We start from the raw sequence: 17,747 nt of genomic DNA, 5'->3' as shown, positions 1-17,747 counted from the left end.
TACAGTGTAGTTGACAAGATACTAAACAGCAGAAAAGCAAGGACAAGTGCCCTAAATAATAGACAAAGTTTAAATGTCTGTAATGCAGGCTAGAGTGTGCTTGGATGGACTGTAGTGTCAGACTCCCTCTCTAAGCTATCAGAGGTAGGTGACACTGTCAGTAACTGATGATCAGTTTTGATTGGGTAGCAGTGAAATAATGGAAAATATTTAGGATCATATGACACTGTCTTGGCCCATATGATTTTGTCTGGTAATATAAGGTTTTAATATTCAATATGTTAGAATATGTATAGAAATATAGTTTCATTGTTGATACAGCTGTAGATATAAAATTGGCATATTGATGTATATGGGTGGTAGTTGGGCCAAATTCATTGCTAGCTTAACTCCATTCAACCTGGGTTGAGTTGGGTCTGTTACACTTACTAACATAATCTTTTTTTTTTTTTTCTCTTTAACATATGGATATTTCAAACTAGCACGAGCTTCTAATTAAAATGATAGAACTAATGCTAAAGAGGAGAGAACAGGTTTATCTCAGCATCCTGCTGAGAAGTGCTGAGCATTTTCAACTCTTCTCTGAAACCAGTGGAAAATCAGTACTCAACACCTCACAGAAGCAAATCATAAATACTGCCGGGAACTGGGCAAGCTAGCTGTGATTATGCACCAAGATTATCCATCATTTAATTAAAACGATGGGAACAAATTTGAAAGACAGAAGAGGGAGGCACCGTATATGTAGAATTGATGATGGTGTGTAGGGTTACCATATTTTGTGCCTCCAAAAGGAGGACACTCCACGGGGCCCTGGCCCCGCCCCCTCCCCCGCCCCAACTCCGCCCCCTCCCCAAAGTCTCCGCCCCCTCCCCTGCTTCCCGCGAACATTTAATTCGCGGGAAGCCTGGGCAGGTAAGGGAGGGTGTGGGGGGAGGAGGTGCGGCCCAGGCTGGCCCCCCCGGCGGCTCCAGCCTGGGTCGGCTCGGGCCCTGGGGTGCCGGCCCCGGCCGACCACCCCCGGCCCGCCCAGCGCACCCCCCCGGCCCCCGGCCGCCCAGCGCACCCCCCCGGCGGCCCGACCCCGCGGCCCAGCGCACCCCCCCGGCGGCCCGGCTCCCGGCCCGACCCCCCGGCTCCCGGCCCCGCGGCCCAGCGCACCCCCCCGGCGGCCCGGCTCCCGGCCCGACCCCCCAGCTCCCGGCCCCGCGGCCCAGCGCACCCCCTCGGCGGCCCGACCCCGCGGCCCCGGCCCGGCTCAGCACTGCGCCCCTGGACCCCGGCCCGGCATCGCGCGCCCGGCCCCGCGACCCCGGCCCAGCCCTCCCTCCCGATTTTCCCGGACATGCCCGGCTTTTGGGGATTTCCCCCCGGACGGGGATTTGAGCCCCCAAAAGCCGGACATGTCCGGGAAAATCCGGACGTATGGTAACCCTAATGGTGTGGTAGTGTTGCAAGTTTGGGTAGACTGTATTATGGCTTCTGGCAATAAAGCCTGAATAGCACAGTAAGCCCTCGTGTATTCTATTTTACACTTTATATTTTTGTCCTTCCCCCATCTTCATTTCCTATTTTCCCACTTCAAAATACATTAGTTACTATGGAAACAATATAATTAGTATGGGTGGAGCTTACTGACAATCACAAGCTCAGAATACAGTTCACTTTATATCATGGTTTGGGATGTAGATTGTGGATATTAATGGAGTTTGATTTTTCCTGCCTCTGTGTGGTATAAATAAATGTATATTCTATCTATCTGGATTTATCACATTCCTCTTTTATTTACCTATTTGCTTTGGTTCTACTATAGACAGATTGCTCTTGGCAGCTTTTGAATCCCATCATATAATGTAAATCTCTGTATTGTATCAATGTAAACAAATTACAGTAAATTGTTAAGGCTTTTATATTCATTGCCAGCACCCAAAGATGGTGAGGTTATGGTTTGGCTTGAAAGCTGCACTGTAACATATAATGGTCCAGTAAAAGCCATCCTGTAATACTGGGGAATTGCCCTATGAATGACTTGCCCTGTTTGCCTGCAGCAATATAAGTAAGTTAGGATGAGGGCTGGTATAGCTGTTAAGCTACCGTGGGCTTGCTTGATCTCCATGGAAAGACGCCCTCTGAATGAAAACAAAATTAACAGGCAAGAGTGGGTCAGTTTTCATCATGGCTAAAAGTTAAAACCAAGGTACCTCAAGATTACATACTACGTATTGTTGATAAGGATCTGGAAGAGGGGCAAGTAATGAGGTACCAAAATCTGCAGATGACACAAGGTTATTTGTTAGGACCAGAGAGGTCTATGAGGAACTTCAGAGAAACCTAACCAAGCTAGGTGTATGGGCAACACACTGGTAAGTGAAGTTCGGTGTTGATAAATACAAATAAAGCACATTGGACGGGGGGAACTAACTCATACACATAGCAAGGGTCTATATTAACAATCAACTGAGAAAAGGAAGCTTGGCATCACTGTAGACAGCCTAATGTACAGCTGCAGTCAAAAAAGATGTTCAGCTGCATAAGGAATGGGATAGAAAACAGTACTGAAAAATTATAATGCTATCTTATAAATGATGTGCCTCATCTGGAATAGCATATGCAGTACTGGTCACCCTCTGAAAAAGGATATTGTAGAAGTAGAGGGAGCTCAAAGAAGAGAAATTAGATTGATTAGGAGCCTGGAAAAACTCTCATAGGAAGTGACATTAAAAACACCAGGATTGTTTACCTTAGGAAGTGGATGAATAAGAAGGGACTTGATAAAAGTATATAAAATGATGACTGGAATAGAGAAGATGACACAAGACTTATAACACAAGAACAAAGTGACAATAAAAGCAGTCACATTCAAAGTGAATTATTTAACCTCATGCTTCAGGGTTTAAGCTGATCTCTAATATAGAGATCTGGCAAAAACCTAAAGGTGTGTGTGTGGGGGGGAAAGCGGGCAGACTACCCCACATTTGCCTACCATGGGGTTATTATAACTTCCTCTGAAGTATCTGGTACTGGCCACTTTCAAAAGGATACCAGACTAGAAGGAAATCTGGTCCAATCAAGTATGGTAATTCCTATGTCAGTTTAATAACTAAAGGTACTTGCTACCTGTGTGACATGTTCTCCCATAATAGTATTTGCAGTCCCATTTACCCAAGGAACAAAGCACAGGATGGAAGTTAAATCTGAGTGTCATAACAGCTGCTTTTATCTGTATTTTCTTCTTCCTAACCACACTTGGCTGCCATTCTGCTCCTTTACTTCTGGGTAAGAGTGAGATGTATGTAGCCACTTTGAAAGATATGACATGAGGGAGTCCTAATACTGTAATTGTATTTCCAGCCTTTTCATTTGCCCTGGAGTATTCTTTCGGTGACCCATCCAAGCTTATGCCTGGAGGGAGTGGGCAGCCTAATTTACAGTGCCAGCATCTAAGCTCCTGCAGGGCCAATTAATGATTTTAATGTACAAGCCTGGTAATACCGGGAGTTACATTACATGCCCTTTTTGTGAAAATGGTCCCTTTTTAAGAACGTTCACAGTCTGACAAAAGTGTACTTTATATTAAAGCAGAAGAGAGCTTCCATTTCCACCAGTGAGAGCTTTCATTTCTTAGCCAGTGACTTCCAGTAATCCAGAAACCAGGTTTACTTGTCAAGATTCTAATGAAATCTTTTCAAACTCTGTTACTCTCGTTCAAGTTATCCCCCCAAAATTATTTTATCAACCAAATTGGCTTTTGATATGAACTGACTCAAGTGACATCAGATATGCAGTTAAACTTCAAGTAATGTACTTTCAAATAACTATGTGGCATTGTCTCTGTTCTTTTGTCTGTAATGATATTTTTAGTATGAGATTCTAAAGTTTCTCTCTATGGTATTTATAACATACCTATCAGTGTGGTGTTTGAGTACCAAAATGTGAGATTCTTGAGCCTGCATTCAATATTTCTAATGCCACAAAGTGTTGGAGAAATGAGCAAGTAGCTCCAGAATTTGTGTTGTGAGTCACCGTGTGTGTGTGTGCGTGAAAGATGAGAGAGCTATATAGTGGATCTATGGTCCCTGTTTGTGTCACTGTGCTCTTAGATAATGACAATTCAGATCTAAGATTAGCTTTCCAAATCTTTCTTGGCACAATAGTTATTTTGGTGGCTAAGCAATATGAAACCGAAGGCTAGTGTATTTAACTGAGAGTCTAAGCATCAGTGTGTCTTACTGAATATATTATATAATGGGGAAAATCCTCTTTATAGACACTACTGTGATAAGGCTAATGAAATCTGAGATGCAGCTGAAATAAAAATTGATGTAATATTATTCACAAATTAATGGGGGCTGCATATTTTTCTTTCCCAACACTTCTAGGAATCCTAGGAGCTGCTATTTCCTCTTCATCACCCTCACATACAACACATCTTAGCAACCTTCTCTGCCAGGCAAGGAAACTTAGGAGCCCACTGTCTCCACAGCCTGTTAGCTGTCCAAGTAGGTTGCTTGAAACCAGGTGTAAGCTCCCTCTCTTTCTTCCCCCAAACAAACAGCCCCAGGAAGAGTAACATTTGTGTGTCTGCTTCTCACATTGATCACTACTGGAAAGCCAGATCTACAAAAACAGTTGTTAACCCTATTTCCAGGCACACAGATTCCCCATTAAATGAAACAGATGAAGGTTAATATGCAAAAGCATGGTTTCCAGCATTTGAAGGGAAAACAGAAGAGGTTTACCTCCTGCCCCCCAAAACTGAAATACAAGTGGATGGATAGTTTTGGGAGGACAGAATGAAAATATTATCCGTTTTGGTATTAAAATAAAAAAGTGAGCCTTCCCTAAATAGACAGTTGGAGTCTGAACAAGATCTTTGATGTGATATTGACTCATTGTTCTTCATATATGTATAGATTTATATTTCCTTAGGAGCATATTCTACACACATGCTTTCCTTCCAGCCCCCACATAAGAAGAGCTTTTCCTGATATGGTATGACATGAAGGTAGGGTAAGGGTAAAATTATTTTGCTGCCTATGGAAGCATTTATAAATAGACTTCACAGTAAAACTGCTGCTCCTTTCCATCTACTGAACTTATCATGATGTGGCTGACAGACAGGGCTGGTGCTACCATTAAGGCAAACTAGGCGGTTACCTAGGGCGCCAAGATTTGGGGGCGCCAAAAAATGGTGCCCCCATTTTTTATTTTTTTTTACAGCGTTCCTGGGCTGGGCTGCCGGTGGTGCGCTGACACGTGTGGCTCAGACTCCCTCTCCCAGTGCAGCAGCCGCTCCACTCCTCCCGCCTCCCAGGCTTGCAACGCCAATCAGCTGTTTGGCACCGCAAACCTGGGGGGGAGGAGAATTAGAGCGGGGACGGCGTGCTCGGGGAGGAGGTGGAGCAGAGGTGAGCTGCGGTGGGGAGCTGCCGCGGGGGGTGGGGGAGGGTGAGGAGCTGCCACAGGGCTGGGGGGGGGGACAAGGTGGAAGTTTCGCCTAGGGCGTGAAACTTCCTTGCCCCGGCCCTACTGACAGATGTGTCTTAAAGGGGAAATGTGTGGTGTTGGTTTTTTTTTTTATTCTCTCTAAGTTGAAGTCTTTAAATATAAGATTTGAGGACTTCAGTAACTCAGCCAGAGGTTAGGGGTCTATTTCAGGAGTGGATGGGTGAGGTTCTGTGTCCTGCAATATGTAGGAGGTCAGACTAGCTCCCTTCTAATCTTAAAGTGTATGAGTCTGTAATCGAAACACAATTATGTAATCTCTTTGATATGACCTTGATTTACTGTAAATGCTCAGCACAATAAAATCATGAACTATTAGTCACCTACACATGCATCAATACCAAACATTTAATCAGCTATGAGTTCAACAGCTGAACTAATCTCTTGTGTTATATGCACATTTGTATATCAAAGTGAGGCAGAAAGCAATCAGTAACATTTGCAGGTGATGCATCCCACCAATTTGGCAGAGGGCTTTAGCAGGGACTACTCCTGAGGGAATTTTGCATCACTGCGCATGCGCAGAATTCATGTACTCTGTGGATTTCTTTGCTTTCCCGCAGAAAAATGACTTCTGATGGGGAAGCAAAGGAAAAGGCACAAGAGCAGTTTGTTTGGGCACCCGGAGCAGCTGATAGAGATGTAAAACATCGCTGGGGCAGGGGGGCAGGGTAGTTATGTATGAGAGAGAAAGAGATACATTCTGTTCCTCTCGCTTGCTATTGCAGCACACTTTGCATGGAGGGGAAGGCCTTTGGGGTGTTTCTGAGGAGGTAAGCCTGGGGCAAGCTCTGTTCCCCTCAGAGCCTGCCTGCTTAGTGAATTGTTCCCATTGTCTTTGTGAGTTCCCCCAGGAGTATAGAACAGGTATAAAAGTTTTAAGGCTCCTTTACGTTGCCAGAGTGGCGTAAAGGACAGTATGGCCTTATAAATGCTTATGGTGCTTTAGTGATTAGAACTGGTCTAAATTTTGGACTGAAAAAAATTCCTATGAAAAGGTGCTCCATGAACTGTTTGCTACTGACCTTTCTGGAGATGGTTAGTAGCCAATATAAATTGTGCCTGAATATATTTGTTGACTAATAACTAGAAATAAAGGGTCAAACCTAGATACATTAGTTTTCAATTATTTTGGTAATTTATTTAACCAGAGTAATTATATTGCGTTATTTTGACAAATAAAATATGCAGAATAGTGCAGAATTTTAAAATATTTTGTGCAGAATTTTTAATTTTTTGGTGCAGAATTGCCCTAGGAGTAAGGGACTCTGATAAACTAATGCGAGGCTTCACCTAGCAGAAAGATTAATTTAAAAAGAGTCCTAGAGATATTGTCCTTATATGATAGCACTTTGCTATTACAGTTGCTGTGACCTGAGTTATATTTATTCCAGAATACATAATCTGACCTAATTCTCAATTCTGATGTACAAAAGGGATAGTGATGGAACAGCAATTAAGGTGCTGGAACCTCAGTAGAAGTGGGGAGGGCCCGTCCTCTGCTCCTCCTCTCCCTCTCAGGCCTTGGCCAAGCCAAAAGTCAGAGCCGGGCAGTGGTAGGAGCCCCCCAGGGAACCCGGGCCATTGTGGGGAGTCACGGATCCTCCACCTGCACTACGGGGGTGCCAGAGTCCCCAAAAGCAGCCCACAGCCCATATCACTCCACCCCCACATTGGGGCGAGGATGAGGGCTAAGGCCCACCTTTCTAATTGCTGGTAATTGAACCCCCAGGGCCCCACCTCTTCCCCCACAAGGCCTCATCCCTGCTCCACCTCTTCCCTCCAGGCCCCGCCTCCTTCTCCGCCTCTTCCTCCCAAGGCCCTGTCTCCATCGCTGGGTCCTCTCCACCTACCCTATGGTGACTGTATGTCCCGTTTTGGCTGGGACGGTCCCTTTTTTAAACCCTGTCCCGGCCGTCCCAAATTTTTTGGCAAAAGTGGGCATTTGTCCTATTTTGCTCTTGCCAACTAATCATCAGTTGGCAAGAGCAAACTGGACAAATGCATAGTTTTGGCAAAAAAGTGGGGTATGACCCCTAGCGAGGCATGGAGGAACATGCTGGGGCGACGGGCAAAGCCAGCCCTGCGCGGGAGGGAGGGTTTGTGAGAGTGCCTTGGGCTGGCACCGCACGTGGGTACAGGGCCGGCTTTAGGCCAATTCCACCAATTCCCCCGAATCAGGCCCCGCGCCTAAGAGGGCCCCGCGCCCAGTGGCAGGGCTGCCGGGGTGGGGGCAAGTGGCCAAGAATCCCTTCCCTGGCTAGAGGCTCCTTTTTAATTTTTACTCACTCGGCAGCGCTCCGGGTCTTCGGCGACACTTCAGCGGCGGGTCCTTCACTCGCTCTGGGTCTTCGGCAGCAGGTCCTTCAGTGCCACCAAAGACCCGGAGCGAGTGAAGGACAAACTGCCGAAGACTACTAGTGCCACCCGGTGAGTACAAGCCCCAGATGTTTTTTTACGTGTTTTTTCTTTTTTCAGTCATCCTTGCCGGGGCCCCATCAAAACTGTTCGAATCGGGCCCCGCACTTCCTAAAGCCGGCTCTGCGTGGGTAGGCAGCAGGGGGGCTCAGGCCAGCCCCGCGGGCAGGCAGGCAGCAGGAGGGCCTTCGGCCTGCCCCGCGGATGGTAGGGGGGGGCTCGGGCTGGGCAGGAGGCAGAGGACTTCAGGTTGGCACTTATGCTGTCCCATTTTCCATTTGGGAAAATATGGTTACCCTACCCTACCCCTCCTTGCTCGCTGGATTGTCTCAAGGAGGCTGCCTGCAGCTATGAGGCAGCCACAGCTGAGCAGGGGCTGGTTCTGGTTAATGATCTGGTGCCTCATCTCGCCCCATGATAACTGGACTTTTGGTTCGGGTGCCATTTAGGATTGCCAGGATTCCAGCGCCCTGAGCCAATGAAATGTGAAATTCTATAGAAAAAAGGTCTTGAAAGGTAGATTTCTGAGGGTTCTCTCACCTTCAACAATGTTATGTGAAAATCCAAAAACTGCATATAAATCAGAGAGCAAAAGTGTGTGTGTGGGGGGTTGGGGTTGGAGGTGGGGGTTCATAAGTAGCAACCACTACAGTTAGTCCAAAGGAGTAATAAGTCAGGTGTAGATATGGATACACGCATGGGCGGCGGGTATCATAGGCAAAAGTAGGCTGTGCCTTCCCAAACAGCCTAGCGTGGCCCTGCCCTCACTCCGCCCCCCAGCTCAGGCCCCCTCCTGTGGTTCCCAGAGCACTCGCTGCTCTGCCTTGGCTGGCCCAGGCTTTCTGGGGCTGGCTGGCTGGCCTGCCTCCTCTAGGGAGACAGGGCAGCTGGTGCTGGGGCCAGGGCCATGCTGCTGGGAGTACTGCTACCCAGAGCACCAGGGCCGGGAGCACTACCATCTGGTGCACCGGGGCTGGCCGTGCCGCCCGACCACCCGAAGCACCAGGGGCTGGGAGCGCTGCTGCCTGGCACATTGGGGCTGGCCATGCCACCTGACCGCCCGGAGCACTGGGTGCCGGGAGTGCTGCCATCCAGAGCACCGGGGCTGGCTGCACTGCCCAGAGCACAGGGATTGGGGCCTCACCTTTGGCCGCCTAGCACTGGGTGCCATGATGGGGGTGCTCTGGGTTCCTGCAGGGGAGGGCAGAAGGGGGGACAGATGGGCACAAGGGGTGGGGCCTGGAGCTAGCCTCCCCCAACGGCCAGGTCACCGGCTGCCCATGGATACATGTATGAAGATATTGGTGCATTGCTGAAGCATCCATATGTTGCTGGCACAGAGTGCCCAAGGACAGCAACAGCGGGGTCTGTTGCCCGGTGTGCTTCGCGCCAATGAACACACCAGGGTGGAGAAGTAATCAAAGTTTATTTGACATCTCAAAGTGGTGCAAGGAGACAGGCACATCTCAAATCAAGCACACCAACATAAGCGGCCTTTACCTTTTATACATTTTGCAGCTAACCCTTTCCCTTCTTCCCCTGCCCTTTCTCACCCCCCCCCCCTCCTCCATTCCCACCTCTCCCCCTTTCTCCCTCTGGGTACATTACACGACCTTGGCTGTGCAGCTTGTTCTCGCTGTTTCTTTCTGCAAGTTATCTTGTCCTTTAGCTAGAAGTATGTAGGTTTCCCTTATCACTACTGCTTCCCAGCTGCTGGCCTGTGACGTTAGTAAAGTTTAACATGCAGGGGCTTTGATTCACTTAGGCCTAGAGCAGGGGAGCGGGGGGGAGCTTCATCGACTCTTGAGTCTTCCAACCCCCCGAGTTACCTAGGGTGATGCCTAGTGACACCAACACATATGTATATGGTGTAGCCATTGTGCCCAATTAATGCCTGGTTTAAAATAACTGACCATACTGGAGTTGCACTAGGGATTAATTTAGTCCACTAGGTTTAATAGGTGGTGGGGGTGCTGCTGCATCCCTGGCTTGAAGTGGTTTCCATTATATGAAGGGGTCACAGATTGGTTCAATGGCTCTCAGCACCCCCACTAAACAAATTGTTCTAGCCCCCTGCTAGGTTTGTCAGTATCATCTTTTTTCTTTAGCTTGGGGGTGTCCTGTGCTATCAAGAGCATCCTCAAGCCCACGCCTGAGCTGGTGCGCAGGGCGAGCCCGCCTGTGTTTGCTGGAATTGGTGTTTGTTATTTAAAGGCTATTTTTAAGGGGGGGGTGGGATATTTTTCAAACGGCAAATTGATCCAGCCCCACCAGTGTGCGGGGTGCCCGCCCCCGTTGGTGGGAGGCTGGCTGCGGGGGTGGGAGGGGCGCTTAGGGGCAGAGCCAAGGGGGCGAAGCAGGCTTTGCGCCTGTTGCTAGCAGGGGCTACTGATGAAGGCGGGGCCAAACCCTAGACCGACGACAACTGGGTGGGGCCGGGGGCTGCCTGCCCCCGACACTGCCCCTTCCCGCCGCTTCGAACGACGCCCGCCTGGTTCTCAACGGTCACAAGGGGGCGCGCGCGCAGGGGCGTGGCCCAGCCCAGCCCCACAGCCGCTTCCCTGGCGAGGCGGGGCCACAGCCGCGGTTTCAGCCCCGCGGCCCGAGCGAGGCGCCGCCGCGGAGCGGTGCGATGGGGGCGGGCGGCCCCTGGCTGGTGCTGCTGGGCTTGGGGAGCCTGGTGGGGGTCGCAGCCGGCTCGACCCCGCCCGGCGGGCGCGGCACCGCCTCCTACGCCGTGATCGTGCCGCGGCAGCTGGCGCCGCGCGCCGGGCAGGACCCGCGGGAGGTCTCCTACCTGCTGGAGGTGGAGGGGCGGGGCCGCGTCGTGCACCTGAGGCAGAAACGGCTCTTCGTGCCCGAGCACTTCGCCCTCTTCACCTACCGGCTGGGCGGGGCGCTCCAGCGGGACCAGCCCTTCGTGCGCCGCGACTGCTTCTACCAGGGCTACGTGCAGGGCAGCCCCGCCTCGCTGGCCGCCCTCAGCACCTGCTCGGGCGGGCTCCGCGGCATGCTGCGCACGGCGCAGGGCAGCTACGAAATCGAGCCCGTGCCGGACTCCGCCACCTTCCAGCACGTGCTGTACCGGGTGGAGGAGGGGGCCGCCGGCCTGCGGTGCGGCTTGACCGACCAGGAGCTGCAGCGCCAGGCCGCTTTGATCCCTGGCTTAGGGGGCCTGTTGGCCAGGCAAGCGCCTGAGGACGTCTGGTGGACACATACCCGCTACGTGAAAGTCGTCTTCGTGGTGGAGAATGAACGATTCGTCCAGTCAGGCAGAAACGAAACCACAGTCCTGCAGCAAATGCTAGACATAGTCAATATAGGAGACTCGGTGTACGATCCCCTGGGCGTGCGCTTGTTCCTTGTGGGGCTGGAGATCTGGACACAAAACAACCTTATCCCAATTAAGGATACCATAAATGCGATGCTGGGCACTTTTAACGACTGGAGGAGAAATGAACTGTATCAACGGCTGCCCCATGATGCAGGTCACTTACTCACATATAAAAACTTTGGAACTGCCCTTGGATTAGCATATGTAGGAACAGTGTGTTCTCATCATTGGGCATCAGCCGTTCTTTCTTTCAGGGCTGAGAGGTTGTACTCATTTTCCATTGTTTTTGCTCATGAATTGGGCCATAACCTCGGCATGAACCATGATAATGGTGATTGTAAATGTAAACGCAGTCAGTGCATCATGGCTGCGTACCACAGCGTCACTGATCTGTTCAGTAACTGCAGCTATATCTACTATTTCAATTTAATGACTACTGGTGCAGAGTGTCTGCTTGATCCTCCAGCACCGGAGAAAGTTTATACACTCAAGTACTGTGGCAACAAGGTGGTGGAAAGTGGAGAGCAGTGTGACTGTGGCTCAAAATTTAATTGTGAAAAGGATCCTTGTTGCCAACCCAATTGTACATTGAGTGCAGGTGCAGCTTGTGCTTTTGGAGAATGCTGTGAAGACTGTCAGATACTTCCAGCAGGAAGACTATGTAGAAAAAGTACTGATGAGTGTGACCTTCCTGAATATTGCAATGGGACTTCAGAGTGGTGCCAGAAGGATGTATACGTGCAAGATGGAGCCCTATGCCAGAACGATGCCTACTGCTATCGTGGAAACTGCTCTAGCCATGATCGACAGTGCAAAATGATTTTTGGTACACAAGCAAAAGTTGCTCCATTAGTTTGTTTCAGAGAATTGAATACTCAAGGTGACCGGTTTGGCAATTGTGGTCTTAATAGCAATACTAAATATAAGAAATGTCAAGCAGAAGATACCTTATGTGGTAGGGTCCAATGTGAAAACATGAACAGAATACCATCTTTGGAGAACCATAGTACCATACTTCAAACTCCAGTTGATAATAACTGGTGCTGGGGTACAGACTATCATCATGGGATGGATATAGCAGATATTGGAGCAGTGAGAGATGGCACATCTTGTGGTCCTGACAAGATTTGTGTTAAGATGAGTTGTGTCAATGTGTCACTCCTGAATTATGATTGTAATATAACAAAGTGCCATAATAGAGGAATATGCAACAGTCATAAAAACTGTCATTGTAATTATGGCTGGGCACCTCCAGACTGTCAACATAAAGGATATGGAGGGAGCATTGACAGTGGCCCACCTCCACCTGTGAAGGCCCTCGGGGGAAGTGCTATTGGAATACCAATATTCCTTGCTGCTGCTGCTGTTCTTGGGATTGGGCTTTGTGTATATTTTAGAACTGCACTAATGGGATGGCTTAGAACATCAGTGGCCAGATTCCACCCAACACAGCAAGCAGATGCTTCCAGTGATGGAAAGGGAGTCCCCAGTCGCCCACGTGAGACAACTGCTACTGTGTCAAAACCTGTCGTAGAGTCAATGGATAAAGCATGGGATTTTCTGTAACAGTAAATAATGTATAAACAATATATTTACCTCTTTTAAGAATAAACTCAGTCTTAAGCATTGATATAGCCTTTTAAAATTGTGTATTGAAGGATTTGGTCTCTGCCTAAACTCAGGGAGTTAGGAAAATATTAGGAGTATCTATATAGCCCCTTTCATCTCAATGCTCTACAAACAAACTCTCTCAGTGCCTTGTGAGGTAGGAAAGTATCCCCATTTTACTGATAGGTAAACAGATCCAGCGTGGTAAAGTAATTTGTGCAAAGTTACTCTTTAAGAGGAGGAAATGTTTTGAACACTCCACATGCAATAAAAGAAAAAAAAATGTTCTTGTCATTTTACATTCATTCACTGAAGTGACTCACTCAGACTTGGGTGGGAAGCAGACCTTCCAGTCAGATGCAGGTGTTTATGGAGAGGAGAAGGGACCATAAATCCTAACCAGGGGCAGATGTGCAGAAGGAGAAAGACCATGACTAACCAAGAGAAGTTTCTTTTAAAGGTTGGGTTGCCAGCACTCTGCAACAGGAAGTTTTTCACTTCATGGGATTGGAGAGACCTAACTTCCATGTTCACAGCTGATAAACTTCTGAATGTTTGGAAACCGATCAGCAGCTTAGTTGATATCAAGCTTGACATTTCACAAAAATATCTTTTTTTGGAAACATTCCAATACCTTTTATGTGTGGCTAGGTCAGAAGCACTAGGTGCCTTATTTTCAATGGGAGTCACTTAATGAGCATGCAAAAGTATAAATGAGAGCAGAATTTGGCTCAAAGTCCTTGCCCCATAGGGTCTTATAATAGTGGGGCCTGATTCCATAAACTGGCCTCACATGGAACTCTTGCTGGATTTAACAGAGTTCTATCTACCTAAGTATCTACAGGGGCCCCTTCACTACATTATCAGCCTCCCACCCCTAAATAATACATTTATCCTCAACGCTGTGGTGGGGTAATGGAAGTATTGTAATCTGCATTTTACAAAGAGTTAAACTGAGGCATAGGGGGGTGCCATGATGTGCCCCATTTATACAAGCAGTCTGTAGTACCACCAGGAATAGCATCCCAGGGGTCCTATTTTATTTGTTATTGTATGCTTTATATGACAGTAGTGCCTAGAACCTCCACCCAGATCAGGGCCCCATTTTGAAAAAAATCCCTTACACAGACTGCTAACAATATATGTTGAAGACCAGATACACCAAGCGGTTATAACAAATGGTGTGTGTTGGGGGGGAACAGTAATACAAATTATTTTTTGGCAAAGACGAGCTTTGTGCCCAGTTTGTAGGAATTGGAGGAGAGCTTTTTTCTTGTTTTGTTTTTTGGATAGATAAATGTAGCAGTATGCCAAGCTTGATATCTACCTAGCTGTTGTTGGCTAGCAGCATTCTACAAACATCATAGTAGAAACCCATACTCCTGAGACCCAGTTATGTGCTCTAACCCCTAGACATTTCTATACACTTGAGCTATCCTCTGAGTGAGCTAAATAGTGCCCTCAATTACACTATGCAATTCCATTGAGGTCAATATAGTTGTAGAGGTGTAGATGAGGGCATAATTTAGCCCAGAGTACTTTGTTTAAAGCTGGACTTGAAATGTGAAGCAGACAGGACAAGTAGGTCTGCATTTCTGGTTTCCTTGGTTCCCTTCTCCTTACTCAATATTTAGTGCTTAGAGTCACAACCCATTAAGGTCTTTCGATTAACTTGAATGGATCAGGCCCACAGAGCACATTACTCCTATTCCCATCAGGGGGAATGCACCTGGGGTTTCATGGACCACAAAGGCTAAGACAGCAGTTATACATGTGAGCCCCACTAACCTATTCGATATTTAATAAAAACAGTGCGCAGCAAGCTATGCCATCATTTTGTGGTTTGTGTTCTTGGTAATACCAGGGCCTCTGTTCCACCGCAGTTACAAGTAGCTGGACATTTCTGGAGGCTCCTCCGAGGCATCACACTACCACTATGTTTTTTATGATATAAAGGTATAAGCATAATTTCTGCCCAGGCTCAACACCAAATTCTGTAGTTTCACCTTCCTACTCTACTATAATTGAATCTAAGCTAACATTAAAAAAATGGCTGCCTAATATTAGGTCCCTTAAGTCAACTTTTAGGCGCCTAACTAAAAGGCCTGTTTTTTAAAAGTGCAGAATACCAAGTGTCATAAGAGCCAATGGAAGCTATGGAGTACTAGGCACTTTTGAAAATCAGGCCACTTGTTTAGGTATTTTAATATGCACATACGGGTGTGCATTTAGGCAGCCTTTTTGGAAATTTTTGGTCCTACTCTACATTTTACTTGCTCAGGGTTGGCACTCTTTTGTCATGAAAAGCTCAAATACAATCCCCTTTTGGTCTTGTGAACACTAAAATAATTCCAACCAATATCAGGGCCTGTCATAGTAAGTACTGCACATACATATAGGAAAAGACAGTCCCTGCTGTAAAGATCTTATCAGCTGAATAAGCAAGGCAGACAAGAAGTGGGAGAAAGGAATTATTACCATCATCCCCATTTTGCAGATGGGGAACTGAGGCACAGAGAGATTAAGTGACAGAGCTGGGAATTGAACCTAGGCTGAACCACAAGATCATCCTGCCTCTCAATATGAATTTGTTGCATGTTAAAGGATTCAGAGGATTTGCTCATACCGTTTATTTCCCTGTTTTTTATAGTCTCTTCTCTCTTGAGAGGCCTAAAATAAGCACATCAGCTGGCCAAGGTGATCCTAACAGCAGACATTTGAACATGGAGAATTTTTTAATGCAACTTTTTTATTGAACCTGAGATAATTTAAAGTATGAATTAATTTGGTTTTCATTAACTTGTTGCAGGGAAGTTGCAAATGTAGGTGTAGTCAGGAAAAACTCTGTCTTGCTGTGACAGGTAGGGTGACCAGATGTCCTGATTTTATAGGGACAGTCCTGATTTTGGGGGCTTTTTCTTATATAGGCACCTATTACCCCGCCATCCCCGTCCCGATTTTTTACACTTGCTATCTGGTCGCCCTAGTGACAGGGAAGTGGATCTAACTACCACATAGAAGTTGGGAATGGGAAATTGATGACATTGATTGGATCTTCTGAAGCAAGCACTCTCCAGGGCAACCTTTGAAAGGAATACTAATGAGAGCTGACTCATTCAGTACATCAGACCATTTCCTCTTCTGGGCTCCCTGAGTCAATGGAGTTTCCAACTGATTATATCAACTTGGGAGAGGAAAACAGGCTCTAGGTGCTGCTACTCTGCCTAAGAGCAATTTTACATCTACTTCCTTCTTTAGCATCTCTCCTTTGACCTGAATTACCCAGGAACATTCATGCCTCAACATTCCATATGTCGCTTCCCATACAAATCTGTCACAGCGCCTTCAGGCCTCAACATTACATCCATTAACTCCCCAGTATTGCTCTAATTAGAACCCTGCAAAAGGTACATAAAATATGAAACAGTAAAAATGTTATTTACATTTTCTTTTGCTCTTTTCCTTATTCTCCCTTCTCTTGAGCTGGCCAGGAGTGAGGGGGAAAAGAGAAGGTGCTGGTCTCTACATTATTTCTGCAATTTTGGACAGAAACCCCATAAGGCATTTGCCTAAAAAAGGGGGTTCTAAATGGTATACTCTAGTTTAAATGTTTAATTGTCATGAGTTTAGGATGGTTGCAATGCACACAGGTGATAAAACTATGAGTCAGTTATATAGATTGTCTCAAGTGCTGATAACACCTTCATAGAAGAAGATATACCTATCTCATAGGGACCTTGAAAGGTTATTTCATTGAGTCCAGTCCCCTACCTTCACTAGCAGGACCAAGTACTGTGCTTGAGAGGCTTTTTTTTTTTTTTTTTTTTTGCCCCAGATCCCTAAATGGCCCCCTAAAGGATTGAGCTCACAAGCCTGGATTTAGCAGGTCAATGCTCAAACCACTGAGCTATTCCCCCGCATGGCAGACCACATCATCACATATTCTCTAGGTGCCACATATTTTGTACAAGAAAAACTATTTGAGAAGCAATGTAGAGATTTTTATTTTTTTCATTGTATCTTTTGATTGTATCTGATTTTTTATTCTGTCTCTCCACCTGTAAAGTCAGACTGCGTTGATGTCATTAGTCCAACTATACAGCCTTCAGAGAGAGGGGAAAAATATAACAAATATAGTTTAGAAAGCTTGATGAGGTATCCAAAAGAGCTTTTCTGTACATAAAAATGTAATTGTAAAATCTGATATCTTGGGACCAAGTTTAACAGGAGCCACTTGCCAATTATCCTGCAAAGACATGACCCTCAACCATGTAAACTTGCATAGACTGAGATCTTAGAGTCCATATTCATTTTCAAAATATTTAAGTATAGGTGCTTCTGTGATAACTATTTCTGATTCTCAAAAGTTTATCTCTTGCCACTCATCCCCAGTGCCATTTCATACTGTCTTCTAGCAACATTCTGAGTGGAGCACTTAATTGTAACACATTAAGGATGAATTTACTTAACTATATTAACATTTCCATGACCACCTTCTTTATGAGCTTCTCATTTGCATAATTATATACCTCTCTTGGGTCCACTCAAACTCCTACTGTCATTGTGTATGCATCTTACATAACATTCTAAAGGAACTCAAGGAGAACACTGGTTCTCTGTTTCTTGAGAAAGCCTCAGAATTAAAAGGACACCTAAGCCCACCAATCACGCTATTAGGTTTAATTTAGAGACACAATAGGTGCACCTTAAACTGAGGAGGATGGTATTTAAGCGTTATCAAGTATTTTGAATTTTAGTAAAGAAAGCAATACTAAGAAGTGCTAAACCAATAAATAACCCACAGTAAATAAAGTTTAAGAACATGTTTAAAAATAAGTTTAACAACATGCTTTGGAAAGTCATAATGTTTTTCTCAGCGACC

The 17,747-nt window shown here is 46.6% G+C and overlaps 1 protein-coding gene across 1 annotated transcript; it reads left to right on the top strand.

Annotated features, from left to right (window-relative positions):
• Positions 1-10,509: 10,509 nt before the first annotated feature.
• LOC128837046 (disintegrin and metalloproteinase domain-containing protein 20-like) lies at positions 10,510-13,105 on the top strand. Its single transcript, XM_054027868.1, has one exon. It carries the CDS (start codon positions 10,556-10,558, stop codon positions 12,821-12,823), a length of 2,268 nt encoding a protein of 755 aa, XP_053883843.1. The 5' UTR covers positions 10,510-10,555; the 3' UTR covers positions 12,824-13,105.
• Positions 13,106-17,747: the final 4,642 nt, after the last annotated feature.

This window comes from Malaclemys terrapin, chromosome 4 (assembly GCF_027887155.1).
Source record: "Malaclemys terrapin pileata isolate rMalTer1 chromosome 4, rMalTer1.hap1, whole genome shotgun sequence".
Taxonomy (NCBI): Eukaryota; Metazoa; Chordata; order Testudines; family Emydidae; genus Malaclemys; species Malaclemys terrapin.
The sequence above is the reverse complement of the archived record's forward strand: the minus strand, read 5'-3'. Positions and strand labels throughout refer to the sequence as shown.